A 27,763-nucleotide genomic window follows, 5' to 3' on the forward strand; every position below is an offset into this window, starting at 1 on the left:
AGTTAAGCTTTTTTCCAAATTACAAAGAGATTTTTTAGGGCTTTTGATTAGAACGACGATACGAGTTCATTGATGTAAAACTTGCCTCAAAACGGTGCTCCAAACGATGAAAACGACACTTCAATTTGGGTATTTAAATTTCCAATTAACCAAAATAAAGTCACTTGGAGCACCATTTCGAAGTAAGTTTTACATCAATGGACTCGTATCGTCGTTCTGATCAAAAGCCCTAAAAAATCTGTTTGAAATTTGGAAAAAATGGTTAACTCCGTTAAGTTTTTTTAACGGGGGACCATTGTAGGAAAAATAGGTGAAAGGTGGGACTGGTGGTTGGAATATTCTGAGGTGGGATTATTAATGGCCAATAAGGTCTAGGTGAGATTATTACAGGCCAATTCCCCTACAATTTCCAAGGCAAGACCTTTGAAAAATATAAATTTGAGCACGATGATACCAATACTAAAAGAACTCCTAATAAAAAAGCGACACTTTGCCACATGATCTTACAAATGGTCAAAATCTCGCTGAGGTACGTTGGAACAATATTTCACAAACATCGGTGCATAGTCTAACCTGAATCATAATTATTAGCACTACAAAAGAAGTCATATATTTTTGCAAATCCCCGATTTCATTTCACTTCATTCGACATTCTCTGATAATGTCATTTAACAAATAGTTATCACACGAAATTCCAGATAAGAAGTTCTTATATTTCTTTCGTTGCAAATCTGACTTCTGCCTATAAAGAGTTGACTTTCGTGTTTCTACTTCCTCTAATAGTCATCATACCATGAGGATTTCTTTCATAGTAGCAAATATTGATCTATTTCATTTCTTGGTAAATCCACACTTTACACATGCACTGTTTGTTGCGCATGTGGTTCGTTTGATTTATGAAGACCACTGGAGGGCTTCATTCCAAATTGTTATTTTTATCAAAAGTTCAAATATCATATCACTATACTTGATCTTTGCATTTATAAACCATGTTTATTGCAAAACATTGACTCTTTGATATCGAGTCAATAAGTTTCTTGAAAAACTCAATTTCCTTTAGCATACATGGTTTTGTTGTAACCATATCCAAAATTTCTTATTAATACATGAACTCGTTTTGTTTACACCAAGTTCAATTGTTTTAACTTGCTCGCATTACGTATTCAATTCAAAGTCCCATATGATGGATTGAAGCCATCATATTCAAAATAGTCCCGACAAGCACTTCAATTCTCTTGAACCATAACATGCTTGTTTAGTCTTCGAATTCATCAAATCATTTCTTTGATTACGATCACCTTGTGGTGACATTTTTCACAACATTTGAAAATTATGCTAATCTCGTTTAAATTATTTATTTTTGGTAAATATTTGTAATAAAATATTAATAATAGTAGGTATTAATATTATTTTTAGATATTAAGGGTATTATCAAGACAGGTATTGGATAGCATAGCCTTAGTTAGGCATGGACTGATCACCTATGCTTAAACAAGGCAGCACTAACCAATATCCAACCATGATAATAACTATTTAATATATATAAATTAAGTCATCATACTTATTTAGTAAATTTCAGTTATATATATAAAAATATTTTTATATTATATATATGGAAATATATATACTTTGTACTATAAAGAGAAGACCTATTTTCATAAAACAATCAAAGGGACAAATAAAATTATCTAAATAATTATCTATGTATTCATGAACAAGACATATTATAAATAAAATGTTCATCTTGATTAATATTTCACAACTATTAATACTTATAGAAATATTCTTTTATAAAATATATATATTAAAACATCAAATGTTATTTACGCAAGCCAATATTTAAGTATGCTCGATATTAAAATAAACATTTATTATTCTACTTTTATGATTTAAAAATACCCTAATCTTATAGTTAAACATACTTGATTTTAAAAATGATCATCGCGAGTTCTAGGATATTGGGTAAACCTATTTATAAAACATATATCATTATTTTGTCAAAATTACCACGGGTTTTGATATTTTAAACCTATCTATATTTATTTATTATTCTACTTTATGATAACATAAAAAGAAAAAGTATTTAACAAATCAAAATATCACCTATCTTTAATCAAACATTTTGGTTAAAATCATCTGAATACAATTATGTATTAAGACAAAAATACACTAACTTTATTGTCTTTTCGTGTATTCTTACAAATCACCCATCTCAGCACATTGATTTTCTCATATCATAATTCAATATTTGACAAAACATTTTCATGTTTTCATTTCATTTTGAACCAATCAATCTTAAGTCTTCCTTAGGTACCAATCAAGGTAAGTTTTCTTCTGACAAAGAATTTTACTAATTCCAAAAAGTTCTTCACATTCATTTTAAGAATCTATAGATCATATATCTGTTGGCTTAAACATAATCAACTTGGAAACTATATCATTTCATCGGAATGTCTCATCTTTTGAAATATCCAAATCCGCTTCCTTGAAACTCTCAAATTCGAAAACAATGAATTTATTCGGTCATCATTGAATCATTACAAACGCTTTGTAGCGTCCGAATAGATTTATAGCCTGTGCTAAACCCTATTCATACGCCATTCATTTGATTTGTCATATTCTTGGTACAATTATGTACTCAGATTACGATACACTAAATTCTATTGTCCAGTACCATTTAAGTAAACGATATTGATTTTTCGGATAATCATTAACAAATCATTTTCCATACTTCCATTCACAAATAGATATTTATCAATTCAGAATCTCCCTCAATTGATCAAAGTAAATTCATTTCGGATATTGAATCCAATTGTTTCTATAAATCATTTTTACTTTCAAAACTCATACCCCTCAAAAATATCTTTTGATACATTGCTTCTCTTAATTAAAAGAAGAAACATAACCCCAAGAAAATATCTTAGTCCAAATCTCGAGGATGAGATTTTTATTAAGGTGGGGAGGATGTAACAACTCTCACTAAAAATTAATATTTAGTATGATAATTATCCAATAAGGAAACCCTAATTAAGACACCCAAGTGATTCTGAACAAACCCTAAAATTTCCGGAATGATCGGAATCAGGATCAGGGCCCCTAAAACTCAAGGGGGGATAAACCTAGTGGACGATTATCCTAAAAACGCGTTGCCTAAATCTGATTGGTCGAATCTGTTGATTCAGCATAGCTAGTCCCATGCGTGGCAACCCTATAGTCGGTTCCAACCCTTTACGGACCGTAAAGGGTTAGGCTTACGGTCCGTAAACGTGTCCAATTTCGTGTATAAATAGCCGACCTTGGCTCATTGTAACACCCTAGTTACTAATTAACGATTTTGTATGTAATTACCAACGATTAGATGTGTAGTTAAGACTACACATGCTATAAAAATACGGGTTTATTAAAACTTTTACAAATCATAAGTTATTCTACATAACGTGATTAAATTCGTTGTTTAAAATTTACTATGTGTCAAAGTGCGGAAGCGTGTGTCTTTATCGTGTTCGGTTCTTCACTGAGCTTGATCGTCTTCCGGCATCCAAAAGTACCTACATTTCAATAACATGAAATGCTTTAGTCATACAGGACTTAAAACGTGTCTAAACGAGTCCGAGAAACAATTGATAACAAAAACAAAAATTTCAACCTGACCTCCACCGTAAATTACGGTGGCACCGTAATTTACGGTGGCCACTGGTTTTACATGCCCCTACCGTAAACCAGTAGGGGGCCACCGTAAGGCTTTTCATCTCCACCGTAAATTACGGTGGCACCGTAATTTACGGTGGACCCTGCATCCAGTTTTCCATTTTTGCCGTAATTTGACACGAAATCTTCCGTATCTTTCAAACCGCTTGTCCGTTTGGCCTACCGTTTCTTCCTACGTGTTTGTAATTTGATTCTCCATCATTTGGAGTTAAAATCCGAAATTCGGCTTAACAAAATTTAAGACTTCTAAGTCTTCGGCTTATTGCCCTTTATACCAAACCCGGTTATGCATTTTATCAAACAAACGTATTTATTTGATTCCTATATTTCATACACTTCATCAAATAATTGTGATATACCATATTAGGTTCTAATCATAGGTTTATTCACAAATTAAACCCGTTTTCAGTAGTATGCTTATTTTGACCCGTTAAGGATATTTTAAGCATTTCTAAGCTCAATTTCGCTTTCATTCTAATCTAGCATTGTAACCTATATCTCTTATCTAGTACTCTTCCATCACAACTAAATGTGTGTTGGATTTAAAGTAGATATCTATGTGTTCCGAATTTATACCTCTTGAAATATCATTTTACGGCAAAGACTCATATGGAGTCTTTTGGCCCAAGAATTACATCTTTCACTACCCGTACTCGTTCTAAACTTTTGTTTAATCATAAGACTCCTTTCCAAACAACCTCTAAGAGTTGTTTGTTCAATTTAGCCTACAAGGGCGTTTGGGTCGATTTTGGTCCTTCTTTTACAATGAAGGGCTACCACCAATTATTCGACCAAATTAGCACTTTTACATACATCATAAATAAGCGTACCTGGCTCGGATCAACAAATAGACCCGATTTTAATACCTTGCTTTATTTCGCTAATTTAGAACGATGCGAATATCCATTGGATATCTATTCCTGTAAGCATATGACTCGACAAAAGAATCATTAGTCTATATAGTCAAAAGGTGTTGTCTACCCTTTTGACCCGTTTGGCCGAATTGACCATTTATCTTTGCGAAATGATATTTATTATCATCTCCTCTACATGACTCTTCCCGTTTAACACCGTACGGTAATTTTAAATATAAACCGTGTATTTCTTTCGACATAATATGACCAATTTATCGATTTACTTCTTTTTAACCATTATTATGGTTTCTATCATCTTTGATTTTCTTGTTCCGTTCGACTACACGACGGAACATCATATTTCAATTGTTTAGATATCTCATTCATAATTTATATGATAAGAAAACATTCCACAATTTAAGACTAGTGTAAGCTATACTTACCTTGCATCCGAATTATGCTTTTTCCGCCATTCTTGCTTCGTTTGACCCGCTTCCTTTCCAAGCCTCCACCTAGCTTGTCAAGCGTCAAACTATCATCATAATTCGTAAGACGGTTATATTAGTCATCATTAATTATGACTATTCCATCTTACATATTTTCTATCACAATTACCATTCGATCTTATTAATGGTCGGTTTGACTATTTAAAAGTCAAATCACCAATTAACACATATGATTGCACTATCAAGTTTACAAGACTCAATTAGGCACATTATCAACACTTAGTTCTCATTTAGGCATTTTAACAAACACCTAATGTGCATGATTTTACATATTTACTAACTAGTTCCTAACTAGTTATTTTTACCAAGATTAACATCAAAATTCACCACTATCACTTATGATCAATTACTCAAACTTGCAAATTGTTCAAGTATCTTGTTCCTACTAGCAACTATGATGTTTTTAAACATGTGTACATCATCATCTTTACTACATAATCAAAACCCACTTGACACATGAGTGTATGATCATGGATTCGCAACCATGAACATCAATTCAACAAGTACATGACTAGGGTTTACTCCTAGACATAGTTTCATCACTAATTTCACCCAAACAACAAACATGCAAGTTCAGATTCGAGTTCTCTAGGTTTGCTCAGAATTTCAACTAGAGATTTCTCAAGAAATTTACATACCTCATGACTCCTTTTTCAATGGAGATCACTAATTCATACTCGGATTTTGATTTGGACTTGATTTGCCCCTTCAATTTGATGAAATTGTGTTGATTAGGGTTTGACCCTTCTTGGTCGCCCCTGAGCTCGATCCAGAACACACACTGTGTGTGTGTGTGTGTGTTTGTGTTTGTTTTTATTAAATAACTTTTCTAGTTATCCCGCTTTAACCCCTCGTGTTTGGTTCGTTATTAAGTAGGCCACGACCTACTTATTTCTTTTAACAATTTTCCCACTTATTAACTAGGTTAAATGTTCCTAGTTAACTTAGCGGGTTCGGGAATATCTATGACTAAGTTTATTTTAGGTCCCGTTAGGTCGGGCCTTCTATAAACTTTATTTCCTCCAAAAGCCTTTATACTACATTTATTTAATATTAGGTTTATTTATTTAAAATCCTAATATTCACCGGGCTATTTTACCACTAACGGTACTTTACCCGTCTTTTAGTATTAACATGGGTTAATTACCAAACCCGTTTTTGGGGTGTTACAAGTCTACCCCCCGTAAAGAGGTTTCGTCCTCGAAACCTTGCTTACATAGTTCATTGAGTTTCTAAACTCAATGCGTTTGACTTGAGTAATTTCTTAAGCATTACTCATACTTTAACCGATTGTTAGCATTACCAGAAAATTTATGGTAATATCTTTTTGGTTACAGAACTTTTACGTATCTCATATGACATAATGTAACTTGAAATAACGTAATTCCGTTATTTTTACTAGTTTAGTTAACTTAGCGATTTCCATCGCTTTTATATATTATCGAACTTTTGGTGCATTTGTCGCCTCGACCCGTTTAAGGGTCCTTAGTGAAATATTCCACTTTTAGCAACAAATTCTTTTGTTTTCAAATTTATCTATTCGGTTCAGCTATACCGAATCTACCGCTTACAAGCAAACCAAATTTTCTTGATTTGAATTGGTGACCTTAACCGGTCTCATTAACTAGTCTTATTAGTTCAGTTACTTTTATCACTCGCTTGGTTATAATGTGATTTTACTTCACATTACATTTCCTAACCGTGATCGTGTCACGTCATGTTTAATTTGTATCAACCTTTCATTTTTGAAAATATCACTTTTCGAATATATCATCTTGCGCCTATCAGTGTCAAGACTTGTATCTTTCATGCTTACTATTTAAATTCCTATCAGAATTTATGTTTGTAAAAACATTATTTCTTACTAAAACCGAAGTTTTAGTTTTAGGATCTTTTCTTTAACTTGTGTCAATCATCCATACCCGGATATTGACAGTCCGTAATTTAATCATTTACAGTCTTAGTTTTATGCGGGGATTCTTAACTGATTTCCTCGCTTTATCCAATCTAACCCGTAGGTTTTATCACTTAGCCTTACGGGCTATTTTTTATTCGACATTCACCTCTTTAGGGCGAAGTCCCTATAACTTCTTTCTAATCATGACCCGTGGGTCGTTTTAGTCCGTAGATCTCTCATTTGTTTATAACCCTAAAGGTTATGTTGATCCCGTAGATCACTCTTTTTACTCGTGTCTTATTAAAATATATATTTGGTGTCAAAGCACTCTTTTTATGTTTGAAAATCATTTGTCTCAAGCTTACCGTTATCCGGCTTGCGCTTACTTATGCCTTCAAGCATTATACTTTATTCAACCCGTTCAATCTCAAAATAGTTGAATATAATTATCAAAATTTCTGTTTACGAAATTTTATGGTCTTTTAGTCATAACTCATAATCCGAGTCTTTTGACTTTAAATTCGTGTTCTCGTTTCTCGGTTTACGCATGTGTTTAAATCCTTACCCATTAACCGGCTACTTTACCGAAGTCATTATTAGTGCAAGCATTCCGGTATACATCAAGTTTTCGTTTTATTTTGTTTGGTTGTCTTAGCGGAAGCCCTCGCTTTTATTCAACCAAACCTTTATTCTTTATTTGACCATCCTTGACAGTCTTTTAAACTATGAATGATGATTATCATCATCATCATTTCTTTACTACGACCAAAGTCAACGATTTTGATCTTTTTTCTCGTGTGGGCAATACCTTTGTTTCTATGACCCCGCGGGTCATTTATACTTTGGTTTTACAATGCCCTTTTTGTCTACCATGGTTTTCGATCGTTTTTCCCTATGTGGGCAATACCTTTGTTTCTATGACCCCGCGGGTCATTTATACTTTGGTTTTACAATGCCCTTTTTGTCTACCATGGTTGTTTCATCAAAAATGACTTATGTCACGAATTTCCTTGGGTCTTTTATTTCTATGTGCGCCATACATCGTTTTTATGGTTCCCGCGAAAACCATTTATACGAGTATGCCCATGGATTTCTTGACCCTAAGGATCCTTTAAATTTCATTCTTCTTGACCTTACTACATCGGACATAACTGCGCTCATTATAAGAAGCTCATGCTATCATGTGTTCACTACTTACTTGGCCAGAGTAAGCGATCAACACGTGGTACGCGTGACCTTATTATAATTACCACATCACGTCCCATGTAAGTAACTCCTCAAATTATCTCCATGTTTATGGTTTCATTTGGTAAAACTTTATTTAATTGTTAGTTAACAATTATTAGTTTTAGTCGTTTATTCCTTGAACATGTACAATGTCCCTTTTTATAAACGTTTATTCACATTCATTGATGTGATCATTACTTTTCTCAATAGGATTTATATTGAGAATATTTACTTGGATGATCACTCTTCTCCAAGTTTCTATATAAACAAGTCTTGTTATTCATTTGTTATTCATCATTGTGAATAACACATTTCCTATTAAATTTCTCTTGGAAATCAGGTTTTCCAAGTTCTATCATATGTGTATGCAACCGTTATTACTTACGTGTTTGTTGCATATAACGACTCGTACGATTAAATTTAAAAGTGTGCACCTGGTAATGCTTGCCCTAACGGGCTTCTCTTGTCATTAGTCTTGTTCGCGACCGTTACGCGATTTTGGTCCTTGATGAGTATGCTCTTCCTATCATACCTCGGACCGTTCCATCATCATATCCACAATTCGTTTGACTCTCTTCGTCTTCAAACGCGAGTGTCCTTCAATTAAAACATTCACAAAGTTAGTAACGTCAACTTCAATAATCGCCCGTATTATAATACAAGGCTTTTTCTACTATACGCGTCAACGCGCGTATTTTCGTCAACTATATCAATCATTTTAATTGGGGTAACGTGTATCACACGATAGCCCTATGTGTTGTTTACAACACTTTAGCATACTAAACTATTAACATACTTGTACTTACCGGATTTGCGATCAAGCTTCGAACCGAACACTATTCTTTGTCAAGAGCATAAGGTTTAAGTCCAAGCATGGTTCCTCCCCACCATACTCGGATCTCTTAAACCAAGGCTCTGATACCAACTTGTAACACCCTAGTTACTAATTAACGATTTTGTATGTAATTACCAACGATTAGATGTTTAGTTAAGACTACACATGCTATAAAAATACGGGTTTATTAAAACTTTTACAAATCATAAGTTATTCTACATAACGTGATTAAATTCGTTGTTTAAAATTTACTATGTGTCAAAGTGCGGAAGCGTGTGTCTTTATCGTGTTCGGTTCTTCACTGAGCTTGATCGTCTTCCGGCATCCAAAAGTACCTACATTTCAATAACATGAAATGCTTTAGTCATACAGGACTTAAAACGTGTCTAAACGAGTCCGAGAAACAATTGATAACAAAAACAAAAATTTCAACCTGACCTCCACCGTAAATTACGGTGGCACCGTAATTTACGGTGGCCACTGGTTTTACATGCCCCTACCGTAAACCAGTAGGGGGCCACCGTAAGGCTTTTCATCTCCACCGTAAATTACGGTGGCACCGTAATTTACGGTGGACCCTGCATCCAGTTTTCCATTTTTGCCGTAATTTGACACGAAATCTTCCGTATCTTTCAAACCGCTTGTCCGTTTGGCCTACCGTTTCTTCCTACGTGTTTGTAATTTGATTCTCCATCATTTGGAGTTAAAATCCGACATTCGGCTTAACAAAATTTAAGACTTCTAAGTCTTCGGCTTATTACCCTTTATACCAAATTTTGACCCGGTTATGCATTTTATCAAACAAACGTATTTATTTGATTCCTATATTTCATACACTTCATCAAATAATTGTGATATACCATATTAGGTTCTAATCATAGGTTTATTCACAAATTAAACCTGTTTTCACTAGTATGCTTATTTTGACCCGTTAAGGATATTTTAAGCACTTCTAAGCTCAATTTCGCTTTCATTCTAATCTAGCATTGTAACCTATATCTCTTATCTAGTACTCTTCCATCACAACTAAATGTGTGTTGGATTTAAAGTAGATATCTATGTGTTCCGAATTTATACCTCTTGAAATATCATTTTACGGCAAAGACTCATATGGAGTCTTTTGGCCCAAGAATTACATCTTTCACTACCCGTACTCGTTCTAAACTTTTGTTTAATCATAAGACTCCTTTCCAAACAACCTCTAAGAGTTGTTTGTTCAATTTAGCCTACAAGGGCGTTTGGGTCGATTTTGGTCCTTCTTTTACAATGAAGGGCTACCACCAATTATTCGACCAAATTAGCACTTTTACATACATCATAAATAAGCGTACCTGGCTCGGATCAACAAATAGACCCGATTTTAATACCTTGCTTTATTTCGCTAATTTAGAACGATGCGAATATCCATTGGATATCTATTCCTGTAAGCATATGACTCGACAAAAGAATCATTAGTCTATATAGTCAAAAGGTGTTGTCTACACCTTTTGACCCGTTTGGCCGAATTGACCATTTATCTTTGCGAAATGATATTTATTATCATCTCCTCTACATGACTCTTCCCGTTTAACACCGTACGGTAATTTTAAATATAAACCGTGTATTTCTTTCGACATAATATGACCAATTTATCGATTTACTTCTTTTTAACCATTATTATGGTTTCTATCATCTTTGATTTTCTTGTTCCGTTCGACTACACGACGGAACATCATATTTCAATTGTTTAGATATCTCATTCATAATTTATATGATAAGAAAACATTCCACAATTTAAGACTGGTGTAAGCTATACTTACCTTGCATCCGAATTATGCTTTTTCCGCCATTCTTGCTTCGTTTGACCCGCTTCCTTTCCAAGCCTCCACCTAGCTTGTCAAGCGTCAAACTATCATCATAATTCGTAAGACGGTTATATTAGTCATCATTAATTATGACTATTCCATCTTACATATTTTCTATCACAATTACCATTCGATCTTATTAATGGTCGGTTTGACTATTTAAAAGTCAAATCACCAATTAACACATATGATTGCACTATCAAGTTCACAAGACTCAATTAGGCACATTATCAACACTTAGTTCTCATTTAGGCATTTTAACAAACACCTAATGTGCATGATTTTACATATTTACTAACTAGTTCCTAACTAGTTATTTTTACCAAGATTAACATCAAAATTCACCACTATCACTTATGATCAATTACTCAAACTTGCAAATTGTTCAAGCATCTTGTTCCTACTAGCAACTATGATGTTTTTAAACATGTGTACATCATCATCTTTACTACATAATCAAAACCCACTTGACACATGAGTGTATGATCATGGATTCACAACCATGAACATCAATTCAACAAGTACATGACTAGGGTTTACTCCTAGACATAGTTTCATCACTAATTTCACCCAAACAACAAACATGCAAGTTCAGATTCGAGTTCTCTAGGTTTGCTCAGAATTTCAACTAGAGATTTCTCAAGAAATTTACATACCTCATGACTCCTTTTTCAATGGAGATCACTAATTCATACTCGGATTTTGATTTGGACTTGATTTGCCCCTTCAATTTGATGAAATTGTGTTGATTAGGGTTTGACCCTTCTTGGTCGCCCCTGAGCTCGATCCAGAACACACACTGTGTGTGTGTGTGTGTTTGTGTTTGTTTTTATTAAATAACTTTTCTAGTTATCCCGCTTTAACCCCTCGTGTTTGGTTCGTTATTAAGTAGACCACGACCTACTTATTTCTTTTAACAATTTTCCCACTTATTAACTAGGTTAAATGTTCCTAGTTAACTTAGCGGGTTCGGGAATATTTATGACTAAGTTTATTTTAGGTCCCGTTAGGTCGGGCCTTCTATAAACTTTATTTCCTCCAAAAGCCTTTATACTACATTTATTTAATATTAGGTTTATTTACTTAAAATCCTAATATTCACCGGGCTATTTTACCACTAACGGTACTTTACCCGTCTTTTAGTATTAACATGGGTTAATTACCAAACCCGTTTTTGGGGTGTTACACTCATGCTTTCTGTTGTTAAAACGACGGCCAAATTCCTCTTGTACGTCGAGTTATTCTAAACACAGTCTAAAACACACACACCACGAAGTGCTGCCGCAATCAGGGTATTAATTCGATCACTGTTCAATTCTTTTCTTTCCGTAAGCTTTTATTTTGTAAATAATAGCTTGGGATTTTACCCTCTAAATCCCTAAACTCTGCCCGTTATTAGGGTAATAACTCTAATCACTGGTACGATACTTTATCCGATCGATTATAACTATCCAACGATTGTCTGAGTGCTGCTCAAATTGAGTTATACTTTGTTATTCATTATGATTTCGACTTGAATGTTTGAGTGCTGTCCAAACTCGGGCTATACTCTGTCATTCGTTGTGAATCCGCTGAATTATTAAGTATTGCACTTGTAAATCATTGTGAGGGTTTTATCTCGTGATTATCGTTAAAGTTGAATTGAGTTAATACACTAATACGAGTTCCATTGTGTCTAGAAATTAGAACTCGTAATCAGGAAACTGCCAGAATACTTAATAGTTAAATAAACTTAGCAATTAAGTTAGCTGAGTAGATTAATTAATCTGTTAATTAAATTAAGTATGATTAATTAATTAGTTAATCAAGATTAATTAAGTTAATCCAGATTAATTAAGTTAAGTACGATTAATTGAGTTAAGCAAGATTAATTAAGCTAAGTAAGATCTACTAATCACCTAAATAGTAATATATAAAAATATAATAGATAATAACCAAAGGAAGGTGCTAGGAAGGTATAAGAGGATAGATATCTGTGGATAGGAAGCTTCCTAGAAGATGTATAAGTAACTTCCTAGAAAAGCTATAGGAAACTTCCTAGAAATACAAGGGAAACTTCCTAGAAATTTCCTATTTCCTACCTATAAATAGGAAGCTTAGGATTCATTTTTCTTTGCTCATTTCTTTCTTCTTTTCTCTATACGTTGGTGTTCTAACCAATAATCACTCAATCGCTATTACGATTCATTTTCCGACCGATCAATATATCCAATGGATGTTTAAGTGCCGCCCATATTAGGGTTATACTTTGTCGTTCGTCGTTAATTCGATGAATGTTTAAGTATCGCACTTTGTCGTTCGTTGTGAGAATTTGATCTCGTGAGTTATCGTAAAAGCTGTATTGATCATTAACCGGGTTTTTGTGAAATTCGTTAAGGTTTGAATCTCATGACTACCGTTAAGGTTTGATTTGGGTTTTACACCAATACGTATTCCATTCTGTTAAACTATATATTTAACTACCAAGAATACTCCCAACTACACCCTTACAATCAAACAAACTATTAAATCATCAGAAGATCCAGAATAATAAAGTGCATGCTTAATTATCGGAAGAAGTAGAATCAAGAAGTTTGTTAACTCAATCCTGCATGCTGAATTGTGAGTCATTCTCTTTTTTTATCAATTGTTTTACAATACTCCAAATTATTTTCCAGAATTATAAATTACAGTGATTAAGTTTATGTAATCACCAAATTACAGCCAGTATGTGGGGTATTGTGCACATTACTACTGTTTTTATCACTTTAGGTGGGCGAACCTAAAAATTAGTGATACGTCATTCATTGGGGCAGCCAATGGTGATATGACCACTGTCACAGATCCGGTCGAGTGACAAATACTGTGGCTAGTTGGTTGATATCAGAAACATATGTAAAAGATCTTAATACTGTGAATTATAACAAATGTGTCGTTTTCAGTAAAATGAATGATTCACTCAGTATTTCCCGCTGACAAAACCTTTTTAAAACGCGTTTTAGGTAATTACAGTAGATTGGAGTAAGAATTGGATCCGGCACTAAAAGACTTCAAGAAGTGGCTTATTTTATTAATTAAATCAACTTAAGAAATATTGTTTTTGGGTTTATCCCGTACTAAAAGCTACCTTTGTAAACATGGAATTTATTTCATCTATTTAAATAAAATCCGGTGTTTCTAAACTCTAATATTTTTCCTAACTCACGGTCCTGATGAAATTTCCGCTGCAATGTTTTTTTTTTAAATAATCACCGGTACCACTGGACTGCTCGCGGCTTCCGATTCCGGCTAGGATGGGGTCGGGGGTCGTGACAATAGACAAAGCAGAGGAGGAGCCGAGATGGAGACCAAACTCAGACGTGCCTTGAAGATACCGAAATATGCGTTTTAGAGCATTCCAGTGAGAAAGGCAAGGAGCGTGCATATGCATGCATATTTGTTGTACGGCGTATGTAATATCCGGCCTGGTGAACGTAAGATACTGGAGCGCACCGACAAGACTGCAATAGGTGGTAGGGTCTTCAAATAGAGGACTGGGTTTACCACTCAACTTGCTTTGTGTGTCAACTGGTGTCGCGGCGGGTTTACAAGTATCCATGCCCGCTCGATGAATGATGTCTTTTGCATAGGCATGTTGAGATAGAAATAAGCGGTTACCGGTGCGAGTGACTGAGATGCCCAAAAAATATGTAAGCGGACCCAAATCTTTCATGGCAAATTCCCCTGCAAGAATAGACATGAGCTTCTGCCGGAGAGAGTCAGTCGAAGTAGTGAGGATGATGTCGTCGACATAAAGAAGAAGGTAAGCAATGTCGCGTCCATGCTGGTAAATAAACAAGGAGTTGTCCAATTTGCTTTGAGAAAATCCTTGCTGTACAACAAAGTCAGTGAACCTTTGATACCAAGTGCGCGGAGCTTGCTTAAGACCGTAAAGAGACTTTTTCAAACGACACACATGATCAGTATAGTCGCGGTGACGAAATCCCATTGGTTGATACATGAAAACTGTCTCCTGCAAGTGCCCATAAAGGAAGGCATTTGTAACATCCAATTGGTGAATCGGCCATGATTGCGACAGTGCCAACGTGAGGACGGTCCTGATAGTAGTGGGTTTAACCACCAGACTGAAAGTTTCTCCGCAGTCGACACCAACCTGTTGACTGCGACCATCACACACCAACCTTGCTTTGTACCTCTCCAAAGTGCCATCAGATCGAAACTGATGTTTAAACAACCACATACTACGAATAATATTCATATCAGGACGACAAGGCACCAGTTCCCAAGTCTCGTTCTTAATAAGTGCACTAAACTCGTTGGTCATGGCGTTGAACCATTCCGGTGTGGACAAGGCAACCTGGGGGGTTTTTTGGAATTGGGACAAGTATGGTGGCGTTGAGATTGAACGGTTGTTTCGGTTTAGTGATACCGTCCATGGCTCGGGTGCGCATGGTGCGGGAAGGCTGGGTGGTGTGAGGTTGAAGTGATGGTTGGGTAGTGGCAGTGGGTTGAGTTGGGGTGGGCTGCGAATGAGAGGGTGTGGAAACAAGAGGGTTTGGGCCTGGAAAGGATGGGCCGGTCGAGTGTAGTGGGGAGTTGGGGAAGGCGTGAGAATGGGTAAGGGGAGAGGGCATATTTAGGCCGGTGTTTAGTGGGCCGAGAGTTGGATTAGGAAGAGTGGTAGGTGGGCTGGTGGAAGAAGGGCCGGTGGGCGATGGGTTAAGGTGAGGCCACAACAGTGGGGAAAGGGAGGGAGAAAGAAAGTCATAGGAGTGGGGGGTGGTCGGTTGTTGAACAGAGAAAGGGTAGACGGATTCTTCGAAATGAACGTGGCGAGAAATAAATGTTTGATGCGTAATGAGATCAAAACATTTATATCCACGACGGTCAGAAGGATAGCCGAGGAAAACACAAGGTTGGGAACGATTTGCTAGTTTGTGAATAGTGGTGGATGGAAGGATAGGATAACATAAGCAACCGAAAACGCGTAGGTGCTCGTATGTGGGGAGGGCGTTGTAAAGAAGGGTGGCGAGAGTCAGAAATTTGTGGTTTTTCTTTGGTAGGATATTGAGGAGATAGGTGGCGGTTTCCAGCGCATGGTGCCAGAAAGAAGGTGGGAGAGAGGCTTGGGCTAAAAGTGTGCGGACCATATTGTTGATGGTACGGATTTGGCGTTTTGATTTACCATTCTGCGAAGACGTGTGTGGACATGAGAAACGAAATTGCATTCCATTGAGTTAGCAAAAATTCTTGAAATTGTGGTTAGTGTATTCTGTGCCATTGTCACATTGGAATTGCTTTATTTTTCTTTCAAATTGAGTTTGAATTAGATGATAGAAGTGGGTGAATGTGGTATAAACATTAGATTTATTAGCAAGTGGGTATGTCCAAAGAAAATCGGTAAAGTCATCGAGAAACAAGATATAGTAACGATGTCCACCAGTGCTGAGCACTGGGGATGTCCACAAATCACTATGAATTATATCAAATGGCAAAAAAGTTTTATTAATGGAATCATAAAAGGGTAGTTTGACAGTTTTCCCAAAAACACATGATTGACAAATTGTATCAGTAGGTTTAACAAAATTAATAAAAGAAGAAGATTTTAATGAATGCAATGGATTAGCGCCCGGGTGCCCAAGGCGTTGATGCCAACGTTCTTGAGTAACAGCAGCGAGAGCAGTGGGAAAAGTGGGAGACTTGATAAAGTTGGTGGTCAGAGGGTAGAGATCGCCCGAGCTATTGCATCGTAGGATAGGAGCCTTGGTCTTGAGATCCTTCACAAGAAAACCAAAAGGATCAAATTCTATGGAAAGTAAATTGTCAGTCGTTAGACGACGGACAGAGATGAGGTTGTTAATAAGGTTAGGAGCATATAGGACGTTGTTTAATTTAAAGGGTGGGAAAGGTGGTGGTAAGGTTTGATTGCCTTGTCCAAGTACCGAGATGGTCGTACCATTACCTACAAAAATGTGTTTGTTAGTGCAAGAATTAAAAACTGACGGAGAACGGTTACCTGGTTGTTGCATATGTCCTGTTGCTCCTGTGTCCATAATGCCGACTGGTTCGGGTTGTTGGCCCATAGAAAGAGTATAGAGGGCTTGGGCAATATCCGTAGGTGTTGGGCTGTATGTGGCCATGTGGGCCTGATCCGGCCGCGACCCAAGAATGCATGGGCCATTAGTGGGCTTAGGGGTGGACGAGTATGGGCATGGCGGGTTTGGGCTTTGTTGTGGGTAGTGTGTATGCGCCTGATTTAGAAGAGAGGCCCATTGATTGTTTGTCCAGTTATTGGGGAAGACAATGTAAGGGTGATGGGCTTGGGCCGAGTAGGAAGTCCTGTCACGACCGGAGGAGGGAGAGGATCTGCCGCGACCACGTCCGCGGGAACGGCCACGGCCCCGTGTGTAATCGGAGCGGGTGTCAACGGTGGGTGGGGAAGGAGTGGCTGAAGAAGAGACGGGTCGGCTTTGAGTGTGAAGTGCCGTGGCGGCTTGTGATGCGGAGTGGAGGGCCTGACTGGCTTTCGTGGTTTCGTTCATGCATAGTTGTGAACGAACCTCAAAGAAAGATGGTAGTGGCTTGGTGTTTTGGAGAATGGTAGCTACGGTCTCGTATTGCTCAGTAAGGCCAACAAGGGTTTGGAGAACAAGGTCTTGTTCGTCGACGGCTGCATCAACATTAGAGAGTTGATCTGACAAGACCTTGAGTTCTTGACAATAGGCACTCATGTTCTGGAAGTTTTCCAACCGAGTAGTAGCGAACTTCTGTTTGAGATGAAGGGCACGGGTGGCTTTGTTGTCTTGAAATAGGGATTCAATGGCTTTCCAGGCGTCGTATGCCGTGGTTTTGTTATTGATAACGGTTTTGAGTAAACCCGTGGAGATAGTGCCATAGATCCACTGAAGGACTATGGCATCTAGACGTTCCCACGAGTCAGCGGACGAGGGGACATCGGGTTGTTTGTCAGCATCAGCGGATTTGGAAGAAGAAGCAGGTAGAATAGTATAATTGCCAAGATGCCTTCCATTACAATTATTCAACTATATAAAGGTACAAACGAATCTCCTATATTTGGAGATGATATATACAGCTAAGCTAATCCAATATAAACATAAATCGCATCCATAAATACGGCCTCTATTACAAACTCTCTACCCCTAGGATAGAGGTAGGGTTTGCCCCCATTTTACTCTCCCAGAAGTATGAGTGAGATTATTGTGTCTTTTTTGTTTGTATTTAGTTCACAACTCACTAGATGGATACTTTGCACCAAACCCTAAACAGGTGTATATAAGTTATAACTTGATAAAATTCTACCTTTTACCTTTAGTCCAATGTCTCCTTTGAAGACATGACATGGATACCTTGTAGACAAAATGATGTTAATGTGATCTTTTGGTGAAAAAGTGGCAAATATGTAATACTGGAATGAAGTTTTAGCTGCTCTAGTTCTAACCATGGATTTGAATCTATCAGGCACACTGCATTTTTCTGAGTTATTACCACTTCTTGCAGTGGGCACAACTCCATTGTTGAATGATAAAAAATGTCAACAAATATTACCGGTAACCTTACAATTGATAATTCCACTACATTTTCCAGCCCGTTTGCTACTTTCACGTCCACTGCATCCGCAGACATTGAAGTGCAAATGGAGATTTAGGTGCTGTTTGTTTTTTCTGCGGGAAAAGGTCTGCAGTCTGCGGACCACATCTGCAGGCATCTGCAGGAGAAGAGGTGGACCAAATGTCTGCAGTCTGCAAGAAGAAGTGGGTTTTTTTATATATAAAACCTCTTCTAAGGTTTAAAACACACACACACAACACACAGTCACACACACACTGATCATTCTCTACTCTCTCTCTCTACAATCTGCAGACCACCACCGCCGCACCACCTCCGCCTTCACACCACCGCCATCATCTCCGATCTGGGTTCAACCACCACCACCACCACCGATCTCCGCCATCTCACCAGCTTGTTTGGTTCGATTTGGGGGTTTTCTAGGTTCAACCACAACCACCGATCTCCGATCTGGTTCGATTTGGGGGTTTTCGTCGTTCAACCACCACCACCGGTCTCCAATCTCTCTCTCTCTCTACGGTATCTCTCTCACTCTCTCTCTCTGGGTTCTATTTGGGTTTCGATTTGGGGGTTTTTGGAGCCGCACTGGCGGCGGTGGCAGGGAAGAAGGCGGAGGTGGTGGCGGAGACGTGGTGGCGGAGATGGTGGAGGTGGCGGCGGAGACGTGGTGGCGGAGATGGTGGAGGTGGCGGCGGAGACGTGGTGGTTTCGATTTGGGGGTTTTGGGTGGTGTTTGTTTTGTGGGGGTGCATGTGGTGGCGGTGGTGGCGTTGACGTGGTGGTGGAGGTGGTGGCGGAGATGTGTTGTGGTGGAGGTGATGCAGGTCTGTGGGCAAGAGAAGAGGTGAGAAGAGGTCCGCAGACTTAAGGCCATGTCTGCGTGGGGAAGAGGTGAGACAGACGATTTTGGTCTGCAGATCTTCCGGAAAACAAACAAGCTGCAGAATTCAAACATCTGCGCGCGTCTGCGCGACGCAGACATAAGTGGCCAGAAGTACTTCTGGCCAAAAAACAAACACCACCTTAGTGAAGCCGTGAAGGAGAGGTAAGATGAATACTTTGGCGTTTATGAGAAATCAAGGGTTTGTTTTATAGATCAGATATAAAAATGTAGGGGTGAACATGGTTTGTTTTGGTTACAACCAAAACGAACCTATAACCGATGTATAAACAAACAGGATAAACTTAATTTGGTTCTAAACATAACAAGTAAACGTAACTTGGTTCTAGACGTATAAATAAAATAAGTAATGTGGCGTACGCAGTTGAAAGATGACTATTGCACCAGACGAGGACGGAGGACCTGAATGAAAAATAGAAAAAATTATAGCAGCAACAGTTGAATCGAGTCATCACTTTCTGTATATGGGAAGGGTCATCAATAAGCTACAATTTGCTAAAGAGTTTGGATGAGAGGACCTCCAGCTAAATCATAACAGTCCTCTCGCAGCACCTGTAATTATATGCTTCCTCTTAGCTAGCAATGCGTTAATTTACGTGATCATATAATATCTAAGTGTAAATACCTCGGTCAAGGTGGCTTTTGGAGACCTACTTAGCAAATAGTTTTTTACTTCAGTAGACACAACAACTCTTTTGTGTTTGTCCTCCGGCCGAACATAATTTTTGGAAGAATCTTCAAACTCTTTAAGTTAGCAAGCGGGGAAGGTTGGTGTGAGATCAGTTCCACGGATGAATTCAGACACTGTAGAAAAGTGTATTCAATAAAACTATATACAGATAGATGATATTGTTGCATGGTAAGAAAGAAACCTCAATGATTTCCATGCTCAATGAAAGATATTTGACATAGTAAAGCTGCTGAAGCAGACTAATAACAATGGAAGCATCTGCGCTTTGAGAAAGGAGAATTGCTTTCTTCAAACCAGGGAAACCATCTTATGGGAACATGGAAGGATAAGGACCTCTCAAGAGCAAGGAAGCAAGCTTAGGTATAGAAACTCGAAACTTTCCGTTATGTCTCAATATAGTCAGATTTTTCAATCGAGGTGCAACCACATTGACAGTAGTGTCCAAAAGTCTCCTTTATCAATGGTGAGGTTAGAAAGTCGAGGATGACAAATCGTTAAAACAGGCGATCCAGTCACTTTGCAGCCAACTAAGGTCAGATTCTTCAAGTTGGGGCACATGGAGAGAAAACCATCGTAAAACGAGACAAAACGAAGATGTAAAGTTGTTAGAGATGAAAACTCCTGTGCTGATGTGAGTACGATCTCATCGCAAGGACAAGAACCCTGGATTAAGGTGAGACGTTTGAGAGTCTGAGAGCATGAAAGAGAAAGAGGGACTTTAACTTTCGGCATGGTGTACCATTGGCCGGTCTCAAGCAAACCTTTAAATTTCACACGATGGACGTTAAGGGAGAATGCATGGTTCATAATCCTTTGGGTAACATCATGGGCATGCTCTCCATGAAGATAAAGCTTGAAAGAAGACAACCGAACTTGATCATTGCGACGAGAGAGGACATGGGTAACAAAGTCGGACAGCTTGTCCATCGTAGAGAAATAGTGACTTGAGAAAATAAGATGGGGAATTGAAGTCCAGAGATACCTCCATCTGGGAGACAAAACACTAGTTCTAATAGCATCTTTTAACCGAACAAAAGACAGGATTTTAAGGAGGAGATCATCTGGCAAACCACTTAGTCTATCATCCATTCTCACTGTATCGCATTCCATTCTTCAAAACCTGAAACATGGAATTAAATGTTAAGCACTTCATATTATCATCTGCAAGTTTACAGCCCACAAGAAAAACAAAACCAGGTAACAATTTATTTTTTCTTACCCAGCAGCAGGAGGGGCCGGCCATGAGAATTTCGTGTACCCTGTTCGAGTTTGAAAAAACGTGCCCTTAGGCCTTAACGAAATTGGGTATTAAGCTCACTAAAAGTCTAAACTTAATGTCATTGTGCTAATAACTAATCTAAACCATAAGAATAGGTTTGTAAGTTGGCCTATGTTGGTGTTTGTATAGGTATACCTCATTAAAAAAAATATTTAACATATAAATATCGGGGGTTTTTTTTCATAAAATAATATGCTCTTCAAAATATCGGACCCTAACGGTGGTCCTCCACGCCCACCCCATGTCCGGCCATGCCTAGTAGCAATAACATCTACTAGAAAGCACTTATAAAATAATCTTTTTTTAAGCATTATCAAACCTTTTTAATTTTTCAGAAAACCTATTATGATAATCCATCTCCTACGTTTACTTGTTTTGAACAGATTCTGTTAAAATATGTAGCCTTAAAATCAAAACAAAGAATCAGGTCAATCGATGTCAAACGGTAGCAAAAACATACCTTTTGATCAGATCACGCAGATGGATATTACAGATTTAAACTCGATCGTCGTAAATAGGATGGAGAGAAACTTAAATTTAAGCCAACAGGGATTGTAGGGAGGAGGCGTTTGAAAGGCATTACAAAAATAGGCAAAAGATCAAATACAAATAATCTTAACATATTAAACATACAAATTGAAGGAAAACCCAAAAAGACAAGGTGGCATTTTTGTAATTACCACCAACTATCAAAGTTACAACCAAAAATACATAAAAAAACACAATTTTTTTTAACATTTTTTATTAAAAAATCGCTACATTTCGTTAGCAAAAAAAAAAAAAAAAAAATTTTGGGGCTGCTACTAAAAGTAGCGATTTTTTAATAAAAAATGTTAAAAAAATAAAATAAAATAATTTGTGTGTTTTTTTTTTATTTTTTTAGATTTTTTTAGGTTTTTTAGGGGGTTTAGTTTTTAGCATTTTAGCTTGGGTGGGGGGGGGGTGTTAGGTTTTTTTTTAGGTTTTTGGGGGTGGGGGTGGGGGTGGGGGGGGGGGGTTAGGTTTTTTTAGGTTTTTGGGGGTGGGGGGGGGGTTAGGTTTTTTAGGTTTTTTTTTGGGGGGGGGGGGTAGGTTTTTTTTAGGTTTTTGAGGGGGGGTGGGGGGTTTAGGTTTTTTTTTGGGGTGGGGGGAGTGGTTAGGTTTTTTTAGGTATATTTGTAAAGTAACTTTGATAGTTATTGATAATTACAAAAATGTCACCTTGTCTTTTTGAGTTTTCCTTCAATTTGTATGTTTAGTATGTTAAGATTATTTGTACAAGAACTTTACCCAGATAAAAAGTTCATAGATTTTATACTTTTTTGTTTAGCATCTTATCTTATGGTTTATACACGGGTGGCCCATGTATAGTGGGTTTATCAGAAGTTTAACATCTTATGGTTTATAGTGGGTTTTTCAAAAATAATAACTAGTGGGTTACACACAGGCACGTCAGGGCTAACTAATTTAAAATAATTAATTAAAAAAGAAATTTAAATTTTTTATAAATTAAAAGGTGTGCAATTGTAAATCACGGTTAACACTTACACCAATCGATTCTTTACTTCATCTTTATAATTACACAAAAAAACACTAGATTTTTTCTCTCATTTTCAATTGAATAATATTTTTTTTTATATTTTTATAATTATCTTCTCTCTTCTCCACTTACAACTACTTCCAAAAATTATTAAAAAATTATAGAGGGTAAACAGTGACCCTCAAAATTTACTGATGAACAGTAACATTTTCTTTTTCCTCCACTCACAAATAGCGTTGTTCACGAGCCGAGCCGAACCGAGTGGACCTTTTCTCGTGTTTGGCTCTTTTACAGCAGCTCATTTAAAACCGAGTCTCAAATCAAGCGAGCGTTTTCCGAGCAATAAATATTCTGAGCGAGCATCAAGCGAAATTCGAGCGATTTAGACAACCATTCCGCCCCTTAAATTTGCTGAGGGGGATAGTAACAATATTGGGTCTCAAGTTTTTATGTCTTTAGAAACATGCACTGTAACGCTTCGCATTTTGTAACTTTCCTTATTTAGAAAGTTTACTTGTATTTCTATTTTTTGAAACTTTTATTCTCTTTGTAATCATATTTCATTTCTATCCTTGTAATCCAAGAATTGATCATAATGAAATTCATCATTTATACTTATTTGTTATACATACAATCAGTCGTTTAAATACGAGTTTCGATACTCTTTATACGTGCAAATACTTATACATGCATTCACGACACTCAAATTAGGGTTGCATACAAGTTACATACTTAAAAATATACTAAAAATGGAAGTTATGGCATAAAATGGTAATAAAATCAAAGTTCAGGAGCTGAAATGGAAGAAATACAAGTTTTCCGGATTTAAAGTAACGCTGCGCTACGCGAGGCTCATGCCTCCTTTCCTTCGCGCGACGCCAAGCTCACTAATCCGCAAATAGTTGTTTCTTGCTGCGGGTTGGCCAATCTTTCCACCTCCAAACTCATCCAGTCACCTTTAAACTCCATAAAACACAAAACCCTAACTAACCACTATATAAACAAGCTCCCTATCACTCATTTTCACTTTCCCAACTCATATACACTCTCAAATCTCTATCAAATCAGTTGCAAACATCAAACAAGGCAGAATACTCTAAGTGCAAAAGTAAGCACTGTGACAACCGACCAATTCAAGCTAACTTCTTTACAGAACCGAATCTCGCACTCATCGAGATTTTACATTTTAGACTTTAATTTTTATTAATTGGGTCGTCATATGCATAGCAATCTCTATTCGTGTTACAATTTTCATTTGGTAGTTATTAGAAATTACGGGATCACTCACGGTTTGTTCGCTGTAACCATGTCCAAATTTTCTTGTCAATACATGCATTCATTGTTGGAATGTGTCCTAACCAAGTTCAATCGATGAACTTGCTCGTAATATATATTCGATTCAGAGTACCATATGATGGGTTGAGGCCATCATATTTGTCACACCCCGATAATTCCACATATCACCGGTGGGCCCGGTGGGGTATCGTGACGTAGTTGATATCATCATGGTCAAAGATACACAGGATAGCATAGCGGAAGTCTTGGAATATAAAATATTATTACAAACTCAATGTCTGAAAATATCAAAGTATTTATTATGGACGAGTCTGTAATATCAAATCCACAGGAGGATCATTACAGAATGTATAAAATGAAGCTTAGCAGACTTTATGGCATCTTTAAGGATTTGCAAGATCCTCTTTTTCGACACCGAGCAACTCCCAGTCTATTACGAGTAGTACCTGCCACTTGGCCTTTTGAAAATACGTCAGTTTTCACTGGTAAATACAATTTAACTGTAACGCCCTGCTCTTTTGAACTTTCCATTTATAGAAAGTTTTGTTCGTATTTCTATTTTTGGAAACTTTGTGTTCTTGTAATCGTTCCTTTCTTTGTAATCATTGTTAAACCGAGACTTTGGATCATTAATGAAGCTTGTATTTTGTTACAATTACATTATACACATTCTATGTACGCTCGTATGTTCGACTTCGTGAATCAATCGATGTTTAATCGTTAATCTTGGAAGCTATGTGTGAAACTCGTAATTAGTCTAAACTTATGCATTGAACGTATTTTGAACGAAAACGACACTTGAATTGATACTTATACGCATAATTATACTTGGTTTATGTGACAACACGCAATTCGAACCTATTTTATGTAACGATACATGCTTATGTGAATTATTATAATTATTGATTGTTATGATTTGTGTTGTGTGTAATGGAATGTATGTATGTGTATAATGAACCAACCGCACAACACACACACTCGATCGCACAAGCCCATTTGGGCCACACCTTGTAATCGAACCCATAGGGCAGCCGAGTTGGGCTCGGCCCACTTCCTTTTATGCGCGACCAAACACTCTCTATGGAGTTGTTTTCTCATTTGTTGCAAATCATAACACACACAAGTTCACAAAACCCTAGTGCTCTCTTCCTCCTCTCAAACCCGACGACGAACAACCCTTTGGGATCGAAGATCTTGCCTTTCATTCGGCTCACCTCCCCTTTGTTTGATTTCAATCGGTTAGTGTTATATTCTTACTTGATTCTAGTATGATTGATACTTGGTGTATGATAGATTGAATGATGTTTATGTGTTGATATTGATGTAAATCGGACACCATAACATCCATCTAAGAACCGAAGGAATGCATGTAACCGGCCATATGTTGTGTGTGATTTATATGATGAATTGATACTTGATTGCTAAATTAATCCTACTGATCGATTATGTTACACGTGAACTCGAGTTGGTTGTTAATTGGGTATCGTTGAATTGGGTAGGTGAATTGAATGATTATGATGTTTGTTCTTGATTAAGCCGGTTAGGGTCCATATGAAATTCATAATAAAAACCTTGTTTGATCGAAAGAATGTTAATCAAATAGATGGAAATTATGTTGATTGATTGATATAAGACAGGAAACTTGTTGCATGATGTAACCGATTGAACATAAAAACCGGAACTTAAATACAGTCGCACAAGGCATCTTGCTCGCACAAGATGTCCACTCGCACAAGTGGGTCAGTCACACACGTTAAACTGATCGCACAAGGGTCCTCGGTCGCACAAGGACCCAATACGCACAAGTTGTTATGTTATGTTGTTGGGCCGAGCAGCCCGAATCATCTAGTCGCACAACCCGAGCAGATCGCACAAGTCTGCTCGGATCGCACAAATCAATTGTACATTATTTAGTTTGGGCCGGGTGTACCTTATGGGCCGGACTGATTCAATCGCACAACCATACCCGGATCGCACAAGTCACCTATGTATTGTTTATTTGGGCCGAAGGTGTCATTGGATCACTTATACTATTTGGGCCGAATTTATTTGGATCGCACAACATGTTGGGCCGGATATTATTGGACTGATTTATAATTTCACAAGTTAGATATGTTATGCCTGTTAACTTATGTTGCGTGTTTGCCATGATTATTACGTGCACGTTATCTGCCAACTTATGTGATACATACGTGCATTACTTGAGCCAAAGACCTGACTTGTATGGTAACTCTGTTAGGACGTGGTTAACCACCCTTAATTCAAGAACCTTTTGTGTATCTTACCGAGCAAACCAAGGTGAGTTCACTGCATTTCTCAAGCATGCGTCCCGGTGGTTTGGGACAACTAGTAAACAGTGGAAGGGAACATTGGGTAAACATTTAAATTGGGCTTTGATTACTGAACCTTGGGGTCTGGACACTCCCAGGTTATTAAGGGGCACACTCCCCGGATACATATGGGCACACTCCCTAGGGTATCTAGCATGTTATGAGCAACATCGTATTGCAACGTTGAATCGCATTAACATACATCTGGTAACAAAACACGTTAACAAAACTTTGAACTCACCAGCGTAGTCTGACACACTTGTCTGCATGCTTATAGGTCGTTAACATCTGGGACATGGACTTGCGATCTGGGAGTGCTGGAGTGGTCATGGATCGAGGCTCGTGGATTAACTTATATTAGACACATTGGTTTTGAACATTTATTATGAAACAGTGGTTAAACAATTTACTATATGCTTCCGCTACACAACTCTTTGATTTAATCTCATGGTTGACATTTACTATTGGTAATTAATGATATGTTTTATTTAAATACTTAACATTGGTTCAATGTGATTGGTGGCTCGAACTCTGATGAGTAACACGCCTCGCGGGGTTTCCGCAGGTGGAATTTTGGGGGTGTTACAGTTTGGTATCAGAGCCACTGGTTATAGTGAACTAGGTTTTAAAACGTTTTGTAAAACCAGACTATAACCGAACACCTTCGAAAATCGATCATGACACTCAGCTCCAGATTGCAAGGTTCGTCTCTCTCACTTTATACATTACTTGCTTAGCAGTCACACACTCACAGCATATATGAAATGAAACATTAAACACCATAGTGACTTGATAGTGTGACACTACTCTTCGACTCATGTGAATCATAGACCTGTGATACCATCTGTTGTGTTGTTTGAACGGGGGAAACTTCGAGCGCAAGCTAAGAGGCACTGAGATAAGCATGCAAATTGCCTTATTATTATGGGTGCACACTTAATAATAACGTGGGGTGCATGCAAATCCCAGTGAGGCTTATCGAGCGTGAGAAGGGTTCTGCCTTGTTGTGTGTGAACTTGGTAGTATGTAGATCTCAACGTGATACATGATCTCCATCTCGTTTCGATTTCCTGAACCGGTTCATTTCCAACTTTAGAATCATGAGTGGACGGGGACACGGACGTGGCAACATCAACATGACTCAGGCTGAGTTGACTGACCTAATCAACACCCGTGTGGCTGAGGCTTTAGCAGCCTATCAAGCTGGTACGGAATGTACCAAGTACTTTTCCTCTTATACCGCGTACACGTCTTTTCCCTCCTATAATGTGTTTCCTTTCGTCATTTAGGTCAGCAAGTGCAACCTCAAC

General features: G+C 37.6%; 1 protein-coding gene across 1 annotated transcript; it reads right to left on the reverse strand.

Annotated features, from left to right (window-relative positions):
* Positions 1–20,437: 20,437 nt before the first annotated feature.
* On the reverse strand, positions 20,438–21,118 carry LOC110863849 (F-box/FBD/LRR-repeat protein At4g00160). Its single transcript, XM_022113110.2, has one exon. It carries the CDS (start codon positions 21,116–21,118, stop codon positions 20,438–20,440), a length of 681 nt encoding a protein of 226 aa, XP_021968802.2.
* Positions 21,119–27,763: the final 6,645 nt, after the last annotated feature.

This window comes from Helianthus annuus, chromosome 6 (assembly GCF_002127325.2).
Source record: "Helianthus annuus cultivar XRQ/B chromosome 6, HanXRQr2.0-SUNRISE, whole genome shotgun sequence".
Taxonomy (NCBI): domain Eukaryota; kingdom Viridiplantae; phylum Streptophyta; class Magnoliopsida; order Asterales; family Asteraceae; genus Helianthus; species Helianthus annuus.

What these genes read in the sequence shown, in the direction of transcription:
- LOC110863849 (XM_022113110.2), bottom strand. Translation starts at nt 21,118, where the DNA reads ATGGATGATAGACTAAGTGGTTTGCCAGATGATCTCCTCCTTAAAATC.